This window comes from Delphinapterus leucas, chromosome 5 (assembly GCF_059928025.1).
Source record: "Delphinapterus leucas isolate spDelLeu-1000000601 "Yukka" chromosome 5, BTC_Dleu_Yukka2, whole genome shotgun sequence".
Lineage (NCBI taxonomy): Eukaryota > Metazoa > Chordata > Mammalia > Artiodactyla > Monodontidae > Delphinapterus > Delphinapterus leucas.
The window spans coordinates 83,623,988-83,642,529 of NC_143133.1; the positions used below are offsets into that span (position 1 = coordinate 83,623,988).

The 18,542-nt window shown below is 34.9% G+C and overlaps 1 protein-coding gene across 1 annotated transcript in view; it reads right to left on the reverse strand.

The window, feature by feature from the left end:
- Positions 1–18,542, reverse strand: part of EPHA5 (EPH receptor A5) — a 332,484-nt gene that overhangs the window by 88,966 nt on the left and 224,976 nt on the right. Inside the window, exon 7 of the mRNA XM_022561692.3 lies at positions 16,985–17,144. Coding sequence (XP_022417400.1) covers positions 16,985–17,144 — 160 coding nt within the window. The remainder of the gene's footprint in view (positions 1–16,984; positions 17,145–18,542) is intronic.

Below are 18,542 nucleotides of genomic sequence, written 5' to 3' on the forward strand. Positions count from 1 at the left end.
GATAAAAACTCTCCAGAAAGTAGGCATAGAGGGAACTTTCCTCAACATAATAAAGGCCATATATTACAAGCCCACAGCAAACATCATCCTCAATGGTGAAAAACTGAAAGCATTTCCACTAAGATCAGGAACAAGACAAGGTTGCCCACTCTCACCACTCTTATTCAACATAGTTTTGGAAGTTTTAGCCACAGCAATCAGAGAAGAAAAGGAAATAAAAGGAATCCAAATCGGAAAAGAAGAAGTAAAGCTGTCACTGTTTGCAGATGACATGATACTATACATAGAGAATCCTAAAGATGCTACCAGAAAACTACTAGAGCTAATCAATGAATTTGGTAAAGTAGCAGGATACAAAATTAATGCACAGAAATCTCTGGCATTCCTATATACTAATGATGAAAAATCTGAAAGTGAAATCAAGAAAACACTCCCATTTACCACTGCAACGAAAAGAATAAAATATCTAGGAATAAACCTACCTAAGGAGACAAAAGGTCTGTATGCAGAAAATTATAAGACACTGATGAAAGAAATTAAAGATGATACAAATAGATGGAGAGATATACCATGTTCTTGGATGGGAAGAATCAACATTGTGAAAATGACTCTACTACGCAAAGCAATCTACAGATTCAATGCAATCCCTATCAAACAACCACTGGCATTTTTCACAGAACTAGAACAAAAAATTTCGCAATTTGTATGGAAACACAAAAGACCCCGAATAACCAAAGCAATCTTGAGAACGAAAAAAGGAGCTGGAGGAATCAGGCTCCCTGACTTCAGACTATACTACAAAGCTACAGTAATCAAGACAGTATGGTACTGGCACAAAAACAGAAAGATAGATCAATGGAACAGGATAGAAAGCCCAGAGATAAACCCATGCACCCATGGACACCTTATCTTTGATAAAGGTGGCAGGAAAGTACAGTGGAGAAAGGACAGCCTCTTCAATAAATGGTGCTGGGAAAACTGGACAGGTACATGTAAAAGTATGAGATTAGATCACTCCCTAACACCATACACAAAAATAAGCTCAAAATGGATTAAAGACCTAAATGTAAGGCCAGAAACTATCAAACTCTTAGAGGAAAACATAGGCAGAACACTCTATGACATAAATCACAGCAAGATCCTTTTTGACCCACCTCCTAGAGTAATGGAAATAAAAACAAAAATAAACAAATGGGACCTAATGAAACTTCAAAGCTTTTGCACAGCAAAGGAAACCATAAACAAGACGAAAAGACAACCCTCAGAATGGGAGAAAATATTTGCAAATGAAGCAACTGACAAAGGATTAATCTCCAAAATTTACAAGCAGCTCATGCAGCTCAATAACAAAAAAATAAACAACCCAATCCAAAAATGGGCAGAAGACCTAAATAGACATTTCTCCAAAGAAGATATACAGACTGCCAAAAAACACATGAAAGAATGCTCAACATCATTAATCATTCGAGAAATGCAAATCAAAACTACAATGAGATATCATCTCACACCAGTCAGAATGGCCATCATCAAAAAATCTAGAAACATTAAATGCTGGAGAGGGTGTGGAGAAAAGGGAACACTCTTGCACTGCTGGTGGGAATGTGAATTGGTTCAGCCACTATGGAGAACAGTATGGAGGTTCCTTAAAAAACTACAAATAGAACTACCATATGACCCAGCAATCCCACTACTGGGCATATACCCTGAGAAAACCAAAATTCAAAGAGAGTCATGTACCAAAATGTTCATTGCAGCTCTATTTACAATCGCCCGGAGATGGAAACAACCTAAGTGCCCGTCATCGGATGAATGGATAAAGAAGATGTGGCACATATATACAATGGAATATTACTCAGCCTTAAAAAGAAACGAAACTGAGCTATTTTTAATGAGATGGATAGAACTAGAGTCTATCATACAGAGTGAAGTAAGTCAGAAAGAAAAAGACAAATACCATATGCTAACACATATATATGGAATTTAAGAAAAAAAAATGTCATGAAGAACCTAGGGGTAAGACAGGAATAAAGACGCAGACCTACTGGAGAACGGACTTGAGGATATGGGGAGGGGGAAGGGTGAGCTTTGACAGGGTGAGAGAGAGTCATGGACATATACACACTAACAAACGTAGTAAGGTAGATAGCTAGTGGGAAGCAGCCGCATGGCACAGGGATATTAGCTCGGTGCTTTTTGACAGCCTAGAGGGGTGGGATAGGGAGAGTGGGAGGGAGGGAGATGCAAGAGGGAAGACATATGAGAACATATGTATATGTATAACTGATTCACTTTGTTATAAAGCAGAAACTAACACACCATTGTAAAGCAATTATACCCCAATAAAGATGTTAAAAAAAAAAAGCATCAATAAATAAACATACCATAAATCAAACCAACAAACCAGACGAATTTTATCTTTTTCTGGTTTCTTTTAAGCAGCACTGAATTTTTCTTAACCCCTACTTACACTTAATCACCAAATATTTTTGTGTTTCTTTTATGTTTCTTCCCATGCATTACTTTTTATTTCATCCAACACCTATTTGATTCAAATCTGCTGGAATATGGTTCATATATTTTTTAAGTGCTCCCTTTGACTTCTATGTACTCACATGAAATATCAGAAAATATCACTTTGATCATGTTTCTCTGAACAAATAGTTAATAGATACCTACTGCCTATGGAAAAAAATTTCCAAATTCTCCATCTAGCATTCAAAAGCCCTTCTAATCTGACTCTAACAAATCTTTCTGGTCTCAATGTGCCAGTTTGGGACTCTGAGAGATAGGGTTTTGGAGGAAGCAGGCATGATTAATCAGAAGTAGGGATCAAAACAGGGCAATTTCAGACTAACTGAAGTATTAATTTTGAGAAAAAATACAGTGCTTAGAAGTGTGAAATGCTTCATTTGTTAGTAATTGCCAAGGTCTCTAACTTAACAATGTGCTAAAATGTGCATGTAGGTATAGGATAATATCTTGCAATAATAATGGCATGCCAAAATTTTTTTTAAATGTTTAAATTAATATATTTTATGAAAATACTTTGTAAGTAATGTCAAATCACAAATGTTCATATTTACATGTTTTTATCTGCTGTCCACCGAAATCAGATCTTTTTGTATAACAGGCAATTAAATAAAGGAGCTGTGAGAAAGAATTTTAAAAATTTATTTTTATTTATTTATTTATTTATTTGTTAGTTTCTGCTTTACAACAAAATGAATCAGTTATATATATACTTATGTTCCCATATCGCTTCCTTCTTGCGTCTCCCTCCCTCCCACCCTCCCTATCCCACCCCTCCAGGCAATCACAAAGCACCCAGCTGATCTCCCTGTGGTATGTGGCTGCTTCCCAGTAGCTATCTACCTTACGTCTGGTAGTGTATATATGTCCATGCCTCTCTCTCGCTTTGTCACAGCTTACCTTTCCCCTTCCCCATAACTTCAAGTCCATTGTCTAGTAGGTCTGGAATTTAAGAAGACAGGAATAAAGACACAGACCTATTTTCATTTATTTTTTAAAAGTTTGCAGCATTCTTTTCTGAAGTTACTTTCCTTCCTTAGGCTTTCTTTCTATTTTTATTTTTTGAATTGTTGAACTTTATTTTCTTTTCTTTTTTTAAACAGCAGGTTCTTATTAGTTATCCATTTTATACATATTAGTGTATACATGTCAATCCCAATCTCCCAGTTCATCCCACCCCTGCCCCAACCCCCACTTTCCCCCCTTGGTGTCCATACATTTGTTCTCTACATCTGTGTCTCTGTTTCTGCCTTGCAAACTGGTTCATCTGTACCATTTTTCTAGGTTCCATAGGTATGCATTAATATACGATATTTGTTTTTCTCTTTCTGACTTACTTCACTCTGTATGACAGTCTCTAGATCCATCCACATCTCTACAAATGACCCAATTTTGTTCCTTTTTATGGCTGAGTAATATTCCATTGTATATATGTACCACATCTTCTTTGTCAATTCATCTGTCGATGGGAATTTAGGTTGCTTCCGTGACCTGGCTATTGTAAATAGTGCTGTAAAGAACATTGGGGTGCATGTGTCATTTCGAATTATTGGTTTCTCTGGGTATATGCCCAGTAGTGGGATTGCTGGGTCATATGGTAATTCTATTCTTAGTTCTTTAAGGAACCTCCATACTGTTCTACATAGTGGCTGTATAAATGTACATTCCCACCAACAGTGCAAGAGGGTTCCCTTTTCTCCACAACCTCTCCAACATTTGTTGTTTGTAGATTTCCTGATTATGCTCGTTCTAACTGGTGTGAGGTGATAAACTCATTGTAGTTTTTTGTTTTTTTTTTTTCGGCAAGTGGGCCTCTCACTGTTGTGGCCTCTCCCATTGCAGAGCACAGGCTCTGGATGCACAGGCTCAATGGCCACGGCTCACGGGCCCAGCCACTCCACGGCATGTGGGATCTTCCCGGACCGGGGCACGAACCCGTGTCCCCTGATTGGCAGGTGGACTCTCAACCACTGAGCCACCAGGGAAGCCCTCATTGTAGTTTTGATTTCCATTTCTCTAATAGTGATGCTGAGCAGCTTTTCATGTGCTTCTTGGTCATGTGTATGTCTTCCATGGAGAAATGTCTATTTAGGTCTTCTGCGCATTTTTGGATTGGGTTGTTTGTTTTTTTAATATTGAGCAGCTGGAGCTGTTTATATATTTTGGAGATTAATCCTTTGTCTGTTGATTCGTTTGCAAATATTTTCTCCCATTCTGAGGGCTGTCTTTTCGTCATGTTTGTAGTTTCCTTTGCTGTGAAAAACCTTCTAAGTTTAATTAGGTCCCATTTGTTTATTTTTGTTTTTATTTCCATTACTCTAGGAGGTGGATCAAAAAAGATCTTGCTGTGATTTATGTCAAAGAGTGTTCTTCCTATATTTTCCTCTAAGAGTTTTATAGTGTTCCATCCTAAATTTAGGTCTCTAATCCATTTTGAATTTATTTTTACAGATGGTGTTAGGGAGTGTTCTAATTTCATTCTTTTACATGTAGCTGCCCAGTTTTCCCAGCACACTTATTGAAGAGACTGTCTTTTCTACATTGTATACACTTGCCTCCTTTGTCATAGATTAGTTGACCATAGGTGCCTGGGTTTATCTCTGGGCTTTCTATCTTGTTCCATTGATCTATATTTCTGTTTTTGTGCCAGTAACATATTGTCTTGATTACTGTAGCACTGTAGTATACTCTGAAGTCAGGGAGTCTGATTCCTCCAGCTCCATTTTTTACTCTCAAGACTGCTTCGGCTATTCGGGGTCTTTGGTGTCTCCATACAAATTTTAAGAGTTTTTTGTTGTAGTTCTATAAAAAATGCCATTGGTAATTTGATAGGGATTGCATTGAATCTGTAGATTGCTTTGGGTATTATAGTTATTTTCACAATGTTGATTCTTACAATCCAAGAACATGGTATATCTGTCCATCTCTTGCTATCATCTTTAGTTTCTTTCATCAGTGTCCTATAGTTTTCTGAATATAGGTCTTTTGTCTCCCTAGGTAGGTTTATTCCTAGGTATTTTATTCTTTTTGTTGCAATGGTAAATGGGAGTGTTTCCTTAATTTCTCTTTCAGATTTTTCATCATTAGTGTATAGGAATGCAAGAGATTTCTGTGCATTAATTTTGTATCCTGCAACTTTACCAAATTCATTCACTAGCTCTAGTAATTTTCTGGTGGCATCTTTAGGATTCTCTATAAATAGTATCATGTCATCTGCAAACAGTGACAGTTTTACTTCTTCTTTTCCAATTTGTATTCCTTTTATTTCTTTTTCTTCTCTGATTGCCATGGCTAGGACTTCGAAAACTATGTTGAATAATAGTGGTGAGAGTGGACATCCTTGGCTTGTTCCTGATCTTAGAAGAAATGGTTTCAGTTTTTCACAATTGAGAATGATGCTCGTTGTGGGTTTGTCCTATATGGCCTTTATTGTGTTGAGGTAGGTTCCCTCTATGCCCACTTTTTGGAGAGTTTTTATCATAAATGGGTGTTGAATTTTGTCAAAAGTTTTCTCTGCATCTATTGAGATGATCATATGTTTTTTATTCTTCAATTTGTTAATATGGTGTATCACAATGATTGATTTGCTTATGTTGAAGAATCCTTGCATCCTTGGGATAAATCCCACTTGATCATGGTGTATGATTTTTTTAATGTGCTGTTGGATTCTGTTTGCTAGTATTTTGTTGAGGATTTTTGCGTCTATATTCATCAGTGATATTGGTCTGTTTTTTTCTTTTTTTGTAGTATCTTTGTCTGGTTTTGGTATCAGGGTGATGGTGGCCTCATAGAATGAGATTGGGAATGTTCCTTCCTCTGTAATTTTTTGGAAGAGTTTGAGAAGGATGGGTGTTAGCTCTTCTCTAAATGTTTGATAGAATTCACCTGTGAAACCATCTGGTTCTGGGCTTTTGTTTGTTGGAAGATTTTAAATCACAGTTTCAATTTCATTACTTGTGATTGGTCTGTTCAAATTTCTATTTCTTCCTGGTTCAGTCTTGGAAAGTTATACCATTCTAAGAATTTGTCCATTTCATCCAGGCCGTCCATTGTTTTGGCATAGAGTTGCTTGTAGTAGTCTCTTAGGATGCTTTGTATTTCTGCAGTTTCTGTTATAATTTCTCCTTTTTCATTTCTAAATTTATTGATTTGAGTCCTCTCCCTCTTTTTCTTGATGAATCTAGTTAATGGTTTATCAATTTTGTTTATGTTCTCAAAGAAACAGCTTTTAGTTTTATTGATCTTTGCTATTGTTTTCTTTGTTTCTATATCATTTATTTCTGCTCTGATCTTTATGATTTCTTTCCTTCTGTTAACTTTGGGTTTTGTTTGTTTTTGTTTCTGTAGCTCCTTTAGGTGTAAGGTTAGATTGTTTATTTGAGATTTTTCTTGTTTCTTGAGGTAGGCTTGTATAGCTATAAACTTCCCTCTTAGAACTGCCTTTGCTGCATCCCATAGGTTTTGGATCATCGTGTTTCCATTGTCATTTGCCTCTAGGTATTTTTTGATTTCCTCTTTTATTTCTTCAGTGATCTCATTGGTTATTTAGTAACGTATTGCTTAGCCTCCATGTGTTTGTGTTTTTAACGTTTTTTTCCCTGTAATTGATTTGTAATCTCATAGTGTTATGGTCAGAAAAGATGCTTGATATGATTTCTATTTTCTTAAATTTACTGAGGCTTGATTTGTGACCCAAGTTGTGATCTATCCTGGAGAATGTTCCATGCGCAGTTGAGAAGAAAGTGTAATCTACTGTTTTTGGATGGAATGTCCTATAAATATCAATTAAATCTTTCTGGTCTATTGTGTCTTTAACACCTGTGTTTCCTTATTAATTTTCTGTTTGGATGATCTGTCTACTCGTGTAAGTGAGGTGTTAAAGTCCCCCACTATTATTGTGTTACTGTCGATTTCCTCTTTTATAGCTGTTAGCAGTTAGTTGCCTTATGTATTGAGGTGCTCCTATGTTGGGTGCATATATATTTATAATTGTTATATCTTCTTCTTGGATTGATCCCTTGATCATTATCTAGTGTCCTTCCTTGTCTCTTGTAACATTCTTTATTTTAAAGCCTATTTTATCTGATATGAGTATTTCTACTCCAGCTTATGTTTGATTTCCATGTGCACAGAATACTTTTTTCCATCCCTTCACTTTCAGTCTGTATGTGTCCCTAGGTCTGAAGTGGGTCCCTTGTAGACAGCATATATATGGGTCTTGTTTTTGTATCCATTCAGCAAACCTGTGTGTTTTGGTTGGAGCATTTAATCCATTCACGTTTAAGGTAATTATCGATATGTATGTTCCTATGACAGTTTTCTTAATTGCTTTGGGTTTGTTTTTGTAGGTCTTTTTCTTCTCTTGTGTTTCCCACTTACAGAAATTCCTTTAGCATTTGTTGTAGAGCTAGTTTGGTGGTGCTGAGTTGTCTTAGCTTTTGCTTGTCTGTAAAGCTTTTGATTTCTCCATCAAATCTGAATGAGATCCTTGCTGGGTAGAGTAATCTTGGTTGTAGGTTCTTCCCTTTCATCACTTTAAGTACATCATGCCACTCCCTTCTGGCTTGTCGAGTTTCTGCTGACAAATCAGCTGTTAACCTTATGGGAGTTCCCTTGTATGTTATTTGTCATTTTTTCCTTGCTGCTTTCAATAATTTTTCTTTGTCTTTAATTTTTTTGTCTTTAATTTTGCCCATTTGATTATTATGTGTCTCGGCACGCTTCTTCTTGGGCTTATCCTGTATGGGACTCTCTGCACTTGGGTGGGTATTTCCTTTGCCATGTTAGGGAGTTTTTCGACTATAATATCTTCAAATATTTTCTCAGGTCCTTTCTCTCTCTCTTTTCCTCTGGGGCCCCTGTAATGCTAATATTGTTGCATTTAATATTATCCCAGAGGTCTCTTATGCTGTCTTCATTTCTTTTCATTCTTTTTTCTTTATTCTGTTCTGCAGCAGTGAAATCCACCATTCTGTCTTCCAGGTCACTTATCCATTCTTCTGCCTCAGTTATTCCACTACTGTTTCCTTCTAGTGTATTTTTCACTTCAGTTATTGTATTGTTCATCTCTGTTTGTTTGTTTGTTCTATAATTATTCTAGATCTTTTTTAAACATTTCTTGCTTCTTCTCGATCTTTGCCTCCATTCTTTTTCCAAGGTCCTGGATCATCTTCACTATCATTATTCTGAATTCTTTTTCTGGAAGGTTGCCTATCTCCACTTCATTTAGTTGTTTTTCTGGTGTTTTATCTTGCTCCTTCATCTGGTACATAGCCCTCTGCCTTTTCATCTTGTCTATCTTCTGTGAATATGGTTTTTCTTCCACAGGCTGCAGGATTGTAGTTCTTCTTGCTTCTGCTGTCTGTCCTCTGGTCAGTTTGAACCATTTTATAAGTTCCTTGCAGTGATTCATTTGTGAGATATTTCTTTTTTTTAATATAAAATTCAGTATTATTTTATAATTGGTTTGTAACAGGAGTATGATTGCTTTACAATGGTGTGTTAGTTTCTGCTTTATAACAAAGTGAATCAGCTTTACATATACATATATCCCCATATCCCCTCCCTCTTGCATCTCCCTCCCACCCTCCTTATCCCACCCCTCTACATGGTCATAAAGCACTGAGCTGATCTCCCTGTGCTATGCGGCTGCTTCCCACTAGCTACGTATTTTACATTTGATAGTGTATATGTGTCCATGCCACTCTCTTCTCATAGGAAACAATTCATCAAGATTTTTTACTATTTATTCCTTTGTTTGCCCTGACAGCATCAATAATATCTCTAACTACATCAGCTAAATTTAAAATATATAGAATTTATGGGATACTATCAATGCCTTCATACTTGTTCATTCTTTAGCAGTGGTTAAAAAAAAAAGTAAGCCCAGTATGATTCATGATTATCCTTTTACATTTTGTTAAATTTTTTAATATTTAAAGATATGAACCTCTAGTCACGCATATTGTCTATTTTCCTATATATGTTTGTTAAGAATTAGTTGATTTATAATGTAGTTTTGGAAGAATAGTTGCAGGATATTTTGGGAATATTTAAAAGTAAATTTTGGAGCAATGAAACATACTACTACTAAAAGGATGTTAATTGTGAAAATTAATATTCTTTAGTAAATAATATGTTTCTTTTTGTCAATTATTATATATTTACATCATCCCTGGAAACTTTAAGATAGTATCTGTTGAGAAATAATATTGTTTTCCCGTATTTTGCTTCCCCCACTCCTGGTTACAAATCCATATTACATAAATATTCTCTAGATACTTGCTACATATTTGAATCATTGATTTAGTCATTGAGACTAAAGAGTTTTGTTAGAGACAGATTATAAGGGTTTCTAAGGCCAGGGTGAGAATTTTGGATCTTTCTCACACAGCAAAAAGTATCTGTTAACTTTCTTGATCAGGAGAATGTGATCAAAGTTATAGTTTTTGATTTGTAATATGAGTACACAGGAGTTGGGAAACTTAAAACAGTATGGCAGTCAAATAAGCACATGAAACGATGTTGAACATCATTGGCTATTACAGATCTCAAATAAAACCACAATGAGATACGACTACTCCCCTGTCCAAAAGGACAAAATAAAATAGTGACAACACCAAATACTAATAATCATGTGGAGAAACTGATCACTCATACGTTGCTGGTAAGAATGTAAAATGGTACAGCCACTCTGGAAAACATTTTGTTGGTTTCTTACAAAATGAAACATGCAATTACCATAAGACCCAGGCAATTGTATTCTTGGATTGTTATCCCAGGGAAATAAAAACTTAGGTTGAAACAAAAATATATAACTGAATGTTCATAGCATTTTTATTGATAATAGCAAAAACTGGTATCAGCCCAGATATCTTTCAACAGGGGAATGGTTAAACAAACTATGGTACATACATATCATGGAATACAACTCAACAATGAAAAGAAACAGATTTGATAACTTGGATGAACCTACAGGGAATTATGCTGAGCGAGAAAAAATTCCAAACTTAAAGGTCATGTACTGTATGACTCCATTTACAAAACATTTTTAAAATATCAAGATTTAAAAATGGATGTTTAGATTTTAGTGGTAGCCAGAGATTAGTTATGGAACAGGAGTTGTTAGTGAAGGCAGTAAGTGTAGTTATAAAAGAAACAGAAAATATGAACAGACCAATCACAAGTAATGAAATTGAAACTGTGATTAAAAATCTTCCAACAAACAAAAGTCCAGGACAAGATGGCTTCACAGGTGAGTTCTATCAAACATTCAGAGGAGAGCTAACACCCATCCTTCTCAAACTCTTCCAAAATATAGCAGAGGGAGGAACACTCCCAAATTCCTTCTACGAGGCCACCGTCACCCTGATACCAAAACCAGAGAAGGATGTCACAAAGAAAGAAAACTACAGACCAATATCACTGATGAACATAGATGCAAAAATCCTCAACAAAATAATAGCAAACAGAATCCAACAGCACATTAAAAGGATCATCCACCATGATCAAGTGGGCTTTATTCCAGGAATGCAAGGATTCTTCAATATGCGCAAATCAATCAATGTGATACACCATATTAACAAATTGAAGAATAAAAAACATATGATCATCTCAATAGATGCAGAAAAAGCTTTTGACAAAATTCAACACCCATTTATGATAAAAACTCCCCAGAAAGTGGGCACAGAGGGAACTACCTCAACATAATAAAGGCCATATATGACAAACCCACAGCCAACATCGTTATCAATGGTGAAAAACTGAAAACATTTCCTCTAAGATCAGGAACAAGACAAGGATGTCCACTCTCGCCACTCTTATTCAACATAGTTTTGAAAGTCCTAGCCATTGAAATCAGGGAAGAGAAAGAAATAAAGGGAATCCAAATTTGAAAAGAAGTATAATAGTCACTGTTTGCAGATGACATGATACTGTACATAGAGAATCTTAAAGATGCCACCAGAAAACTACTAGAGCTAGTCAATGAATTTGCTAAGGTTGCAGGATACAAAATTAATGCACAGAAATCTCTTGCATTCCTATACACTAACAACACAAGATCAGAAAGAGAAATTAAGGAAACAATCCCATTCACCATTTCAACAAAAAGAATAAAATATATAGGAATAAACCTACCTAAGGAGGTAAAAGACTCAGAAAACTATAAGACACTGATGAAATAAATCAAAGATGACACAAACAGATGGAGAGTTATACCATGTTCCTGGATTGGAAGAATCAATATTGTGAAAATGACTATACTACCCAAAGCTATACTACTATCTACAGATTCAATGTAATTCCTCTCCAATTACCAATGGTATTTTTTACAGAACTAGAACAAAAAATCTTAAAATATGTATGGAGACATAAAAGACCCTGAATAGCCAAAGCAATCTTGAGAAAGAAAAACAGAGCTAGAGGAATCAGGCTCCTTGACTTCAGACTGTACTACAAAGCTACAGTAATCAAGACAATATGGTAGTGGCACAAAAACAGAAACATAGATCAATGGAACAGGATAGAAAGCCCAGAGGTAAAGCCATGCACTTATGGTCAATTAATCTATGACAAAAGAGGCAAGGATATTCAATGGAGAAAAGATAGCCTCTTCAATAAGTGGTGCTGGGCAAACTGGACAGCCACATGTAAAAGAATGGAATTACAACACTCCCTAACACCATACACAAAAATAAACTCAAAATGGATTAAAGACCTAAATGTAAGACCAGACACTCTAAAACTCTTAGAGGAAAATATAGGCAGAACACTCTTTGATATAAATCACAGCAAGATCTTTTTTGACCCACCTTCTAGAGTAATGGAAATAAAAATAAACAAATGGGACCTAATGAAACTTGAAAGCTTTTGCACAGCAAAGGAAACTATAAACAAGACAAAAAGACAGCCCTCAGAATGGGAGAAAATATATGCCAACGAATCAATGGACAAAGGATTAATCTCCAAAATATATAAACAGCTCATGCAGCTCAATATTAAAAAAAACAAACAACCCAATCCAAAAATGGACAGAAGACCTAAATAGACATCTCTCCAAAGAAGACATACAGATGGCCAAGAAGCACATGGAAAGCTGCTCAACATCACTAATTATTAGAGAATTGCAAATCAAAACTACAGTGGGGTATCACCTCACACTCATTAGAATGGGCTTTATTGTAAAATCTAGAAACAACAAATGCTGGAGAGGGTGTGCAGAAAAGGAAACCCTCTTGCATTGTTGGTGAGAATGTAAATTGGTACAGCCACTATGGAGAACATTATGGAGATTCCTTAAACAACTAAAAATAGAATTACCACATGACCCAGCAATCCCACTACTGGGCATGTACCCAGAGAAAACCATAATTCAAAAAGACACATGCCCCTCAATGTTCTTTGCAGCACTACTTATAATAGCCAAGTCATGGAAGCAACCTAAATGCCCATTGACAGATGAATGGATGAAGAAGATGTGGTACATATATACAATGGGATATTACTCTGCCATAAAAAGGAATGAAATTGGGTCATGTGTAGAGATTTGGGTGGATCTACAGACTGTCATACAGAGTGAAGTAAGTCAGAAAGAGAAAAACAAATGTCGTACATTAACACATATAGGTGGAGTGTAGAAAAATGATACAGATGAACCGGTTTGCAAGGCAGAAATAGCGACACAGATGTAGAGAACAAACGTATGGACACCAAGCAGATGGACATGGGGGGCGGGGGTGGTGGTGGTCAGATGAATTGGGAGACTGGGATTGACATGTATACACTAATATGTAAAAATAGATAACTAATAAGAACCTCCTGTATAAGAAATACATAAAATAAAATTCAAAAATAAAATAAAATAAAATAAAAAATAAAATAAATGGTTATCCCTTGGGGAAAAAAAAAGGGGGCAACAACAGAGATCCTTGTGAGGTTGATACTATTCGATATCTTGACTGTGATGGTAAATACACGAACGCTCACAAGTGACCAGATTGTACAGAACTTAATTCATACCTGTCTACACACATACACACAAAGTAGTATGAGGAAATGTAAGACTGGTGGATTGCATCAATGCCAATATCCTGCTTTTGTTGTTATACTATAGTTTTGCACAATGTTACCATTGGGGATACTGAGCAAAGTGTGCAAGAGCTCTCTGTGTATTGTTGCATGTGAATCTACAATTATCTTGGTAAAATTTTCATTTAAAAAACAGAATAGCATTATTCTAGCCGTTGGGCTATACAGATTTTTGAATCAAATAGGTAAGAATTAGATGAGAGAAAGTATATTGAGGAAAAAAAATCATAAAAGAAACACAAATGTGTTCAGTAAATCTTGGGCAAGTAGAGACTAAGAAAGATTCAGTGATGTTTCCATATTTTCAAGACAATTTATATTAAGGAAAAGAAACTAAGAAAAAGAGCTAGCTACGTTGGCTGGATGGTTTCATTCATGCTAGGTGTATTTGTTGGCATGTTTTTATCATCGCCGTTGGGAATAGGAATAATAAAAGGGGTCAATTTTAAACACATTAATTGTATGCACAACAAAATTAAAGTGGGTTACAGTCAGTTATAAAACATAAACTAAAACCTGACAGAAAAAAAGCTGGAAATTTTCCACCCAAATCCTCATGGTAAATAGTTTTTCTAAAATAAATATTTTGCATTCTTGTTTTTATTATTTGCATTTGGTTTTAGGGCTATATTTTTAACATAGAAGATAATGTAGATGAAAAAGGAAAGCTCTTCATAACAATTTTGTAACTGAAGTATAATATAAATTAATAAGTTTAAAAAATTAAGCAAATCAAGATCATATGTCAATATATCATATCATGCAATTATGAACTGAATAATCAATTGGAAAATTCTTTGTAAAGTTTAAGTTCAAAGTAATGACTTTCAGATAATTTTTTGTCCTAATATACCTGAATGATAAGGTAGACTTTCCTTAACAATGGTGACTCATTAAAGCCAGGTTAACTGTCACCCACCAAATGAAAATTGCCAATAGCTTTGACAGCAAAAATGTAAATATGTTTAAGATACCATAACTCTTGACTCTAGTATTTGCAGATTGTGTTTTGGAAATAATATATGTATGTGAAGAATTAAATTATAGTATTAAGTAAATAATTGCCCAATAATATAATTGAAGTGATTTCACAAAATACTGCACAAATAGTTGTCAAATGAATGGAATATAACACAAAATGAAGTGTTATTTTAATAATAATTGTGTATCTTCTTTAACTCTCTATTAGAGTATAATCCTGGAGAAGGGAGGGATTATGCCTTAAAGTTATTTGAGTCACTCACAGTACCTAGCATGAAAAATCTTTTGATGTGTAGGGAGTTAATGACAAATTTAAAAATAATGAACAAAACTATTATCCTAAAATGGTTCTTGACATAAACATTCTAATCTTCAGAAGATTATTTTCTCTTATTCTTAGGAGAGAAGTTTCCACGTGTTACTCATGTATACTTCTCCAGAGTCTAGCAAAGCCAAGCACATAACAGGGGCTCAACACATTCTTCCTGAATTGTATCCAGAAGATTCCTACATGAAGGTCAAAGGGGGTTGGTATGTAACAGATACTTGGTACAAAGAAAAATTCATTCTTAAATTGTTTGCAAATACATGTACACATAAGCAAGTAAAAATAAAATTCCACACTAAAGTTGAGGCAGTACATCCCTAAAATATTTTCATTATCTATTAATAATAACACTAAAATCTGATTTTGTAATAAAAATATTTGTGATATTTCTTTCCATCTAGAAATTATGTAGGAAAATATTTAAAAGAAAGTTTCAGGTGAGACTTTGTAAAATTATATGGAAAATGACCTCATTATTTCTCTCAATGATCAGATTGATGGGTATTGGCATACCTGGAAACTACTATTAAAAAAAAAAGTAAGTGAAAGAGCATCAAATAGTCTGAAGAAAAACTAGTTGCTGAACATGCCAACATTCTAAAACTAAGTATAATTTTGTAATCTTTTAAAGTGAGATTTTTCATTTGTAAAATTATCCAAGCACTCGAGCATATTGTGAGATATTATTTACTCTATGGCTTTGTTCCCAGAGTTGGTAAAGCACATAAGCATAAATAGAAACAAGCCCTATTAGGATGGCCAGCTTATATAATACATATTTCATTATAAATCCAGATCAGGGTCCAAGGTATGAGAGTGAATAATCCATTGCCAATATTATGGAAATTTTATGACTAATTACATTAATTCATATGAAACTTATTTTAAAAAGCTTTTCTAAATAGCATTAAATATTTAAATTTCAATATGTCAATTAAACTTCAGACATGGGACTTTCCTTGCATGGAAAGAAAATACTTTATCATTTTTCACCATGGCACCCTAATCTGTATAAAATCAAGTGAAGTCATACTTAGCTATTTTTAAAGTAATAAAAATTATTTTTTAGATAATTCAGTTAAACATGCTTTAAACAGAAATATATCTTCATTTTCTAAAGAGCTGTATTATATAGGTTTATGAAAATTTTAATTTAATAGCTCTCCTAATCATTACAAAGTAAATCTGATAATTAAGGTCTTGTTTTGTTGGTTTTCAAAGGGAGGAAACATGCATTTTATTTTCTTCATTTAAAAATAAGTAATTCTTACAAAACTTGACTTTAAAAAAGTATATATATGTATTGTATATGTACAAACAAATACATTTACACATACTTGACATTTCATACTACTTCTCTGTGTTATTTTCTTCATAACAAGACATTAATAGTGTCAGTTCTTTCATCTATAAACAAGGCAAGTTATTGCTTTCTCCTAATCCTGCTTTAAATGTGTGCTTTAGTACAAGTAAGTAATCTAAATATTTTGTTTGACATTAAAGAAGAAAAAGTTTCATGCTATTTTTACTATGTTATGAAAAGAAAGGTACAAGAAGGGTTTTCCAGAAATATTTCCGGACCCTCCACTCAGAGATGTTGCCAGAGATTTTGATTTTTTTCAAAACAATCAGACTGGTTCCTTAGAGCACCATTTTCTTGCCAAACTCAATACTAATGAAAGTTCCCTGTGGAATTTTCATAAAAAGACTAAGCCTAGTAGCATTGTTCAATAAAACAAGTAAAAAGTAAATGGCAATAATTCAATAAAGTATGGCAACAGTGGAAAGAAAGTCTTTAAAAGCAAGGTTTAAACAGTTCTTAAGGATCTGATGTTTCATCTCCCTGTAGACTAAATGCTATAAGGATCGGAGACCGATGTGTTAACCCGCTAACCTCCCATAATAGCATGACAGATGTTTCCTACCTGAAGGAGTAATGCCTGGGAGAGAGAGAAGAAGATGGAGACTGACAGAATGCCCAGGGAGAGTATTGATCAAATGACTCTTTTCTGGTAACCATTACAGAGATATGAGTTGACAGTAATTAAAATGACTTACACACTGGGATGGTTTCAAACTCAAATCTTTGACTGAAGACACCATAGCCTGCTGCTGTGCGTGCTCGAATTTGGAAGACATATACTGAAGCTGGTTTCAAGCCCTCTGCAGTTATAGTTGTCTCTTTAGATTTGATAATTGTATAGCTGGTTTCTTGGTCCTTGGATTACACATGTATATGCAATAAAAAGAAGTCAAAATATGAATTATTAATGACAGCAAAACACAGAATCAAAGATAAGAAAAAAAATCAGAAACTAATAGATTTGCTATTAGTACAAATATGATACTTTACAAACAAAATCCTACGCATCCTAGTTGTGTTAGTTATATAGAACCTTAAAGTATTTTCTAGAACTCATAGATGTAAAATATGTTCTCCACCCATCCGCCACACTTGCCTTGGGCAGAAACAGATATGTAAACTTTAAAAATAAAATTTCCAGGAGATACACTATTTTACAGGCTCTAATTTATTATTGCTAATTGTGAGCTTGTTTTTCTCATAAATGATTTATTGGAGTGCAACTAACATGCTGCTTGTTTATAGAGGAAGGTGACAATGTCTGATATACAGCCAGGTAAGACTTATGCCTTTTATCTTCAGTGAATTTGATTTCTTTTTAAATTTTATTTTATATATATTTTATTTTTTTAACATCTTTATTGGAGTATAATTGCTTTACAATGGTGTGTTAGTTTCTGCTGTACAACAAAGTGAATCAGCTATACATAAACATATATCTCCATATCCCTTCCCTACTGCGTCTCCCTCCCACCCTCCCTATCCCACCCCTCTAGGTGGACACAGAGCACCGAGCTGATCTCCCTGTGCTATGCGGCTGCTTCCCACTAGCTATCTATTTTATATTAGGAAGTGTATATATGTCCATGCCACTCTCTGACTTCGTCCCAGCTTACCCTTCCCCCTCCCCGTGCCCTCAACTCTATTCTCTTCGTCTGTGTCTTTATTCCTGTCTGGCCCCTAGGGTCTTCAGAACTTTTTTTTTTTTTTAGATTCCATATATTTGTGTTAGCATGAGGTATTTGTTTTTCTCTTTCTGAATTACTTCACTCTGTATGACAGTCTCTAGGTCCAACCACTTCACTACAGATAACTCAGTTTTGTTTCTTGTTATGGCTGAGTAATATTCCATTGTATGTATGTGCCATATCTTCTTTATCCAGTCATCTGTAGATGGACATTTAGGTTGCTTCCATGTCCTGGCTAATGTAGATAGCCCTGCAATGAACACTGTGGTACATGACTCTTTTTGAATTATGATTTTCTCAGGGTATATGCCCAGTAGTGGGATTGCTGGTGCATAGGCCCATACTGTCCCATAGTGGCTGTATCAATTTACCTTCCGACCAACAGTGCAAGATGATACCCTTTTCTCCCCACCCTCTCCAGCATTTATTGTTTGTAGATTTTTTGATGATGGCCATTCTGACTGGTGTGAGGTGATACCTCATTGTAGTTTTGATTTGCATTTCTATGATGATTAGTGATGTTGAGCATCCTTTCATGTGTTTGTTGGCAATCTGTTTATCTTCT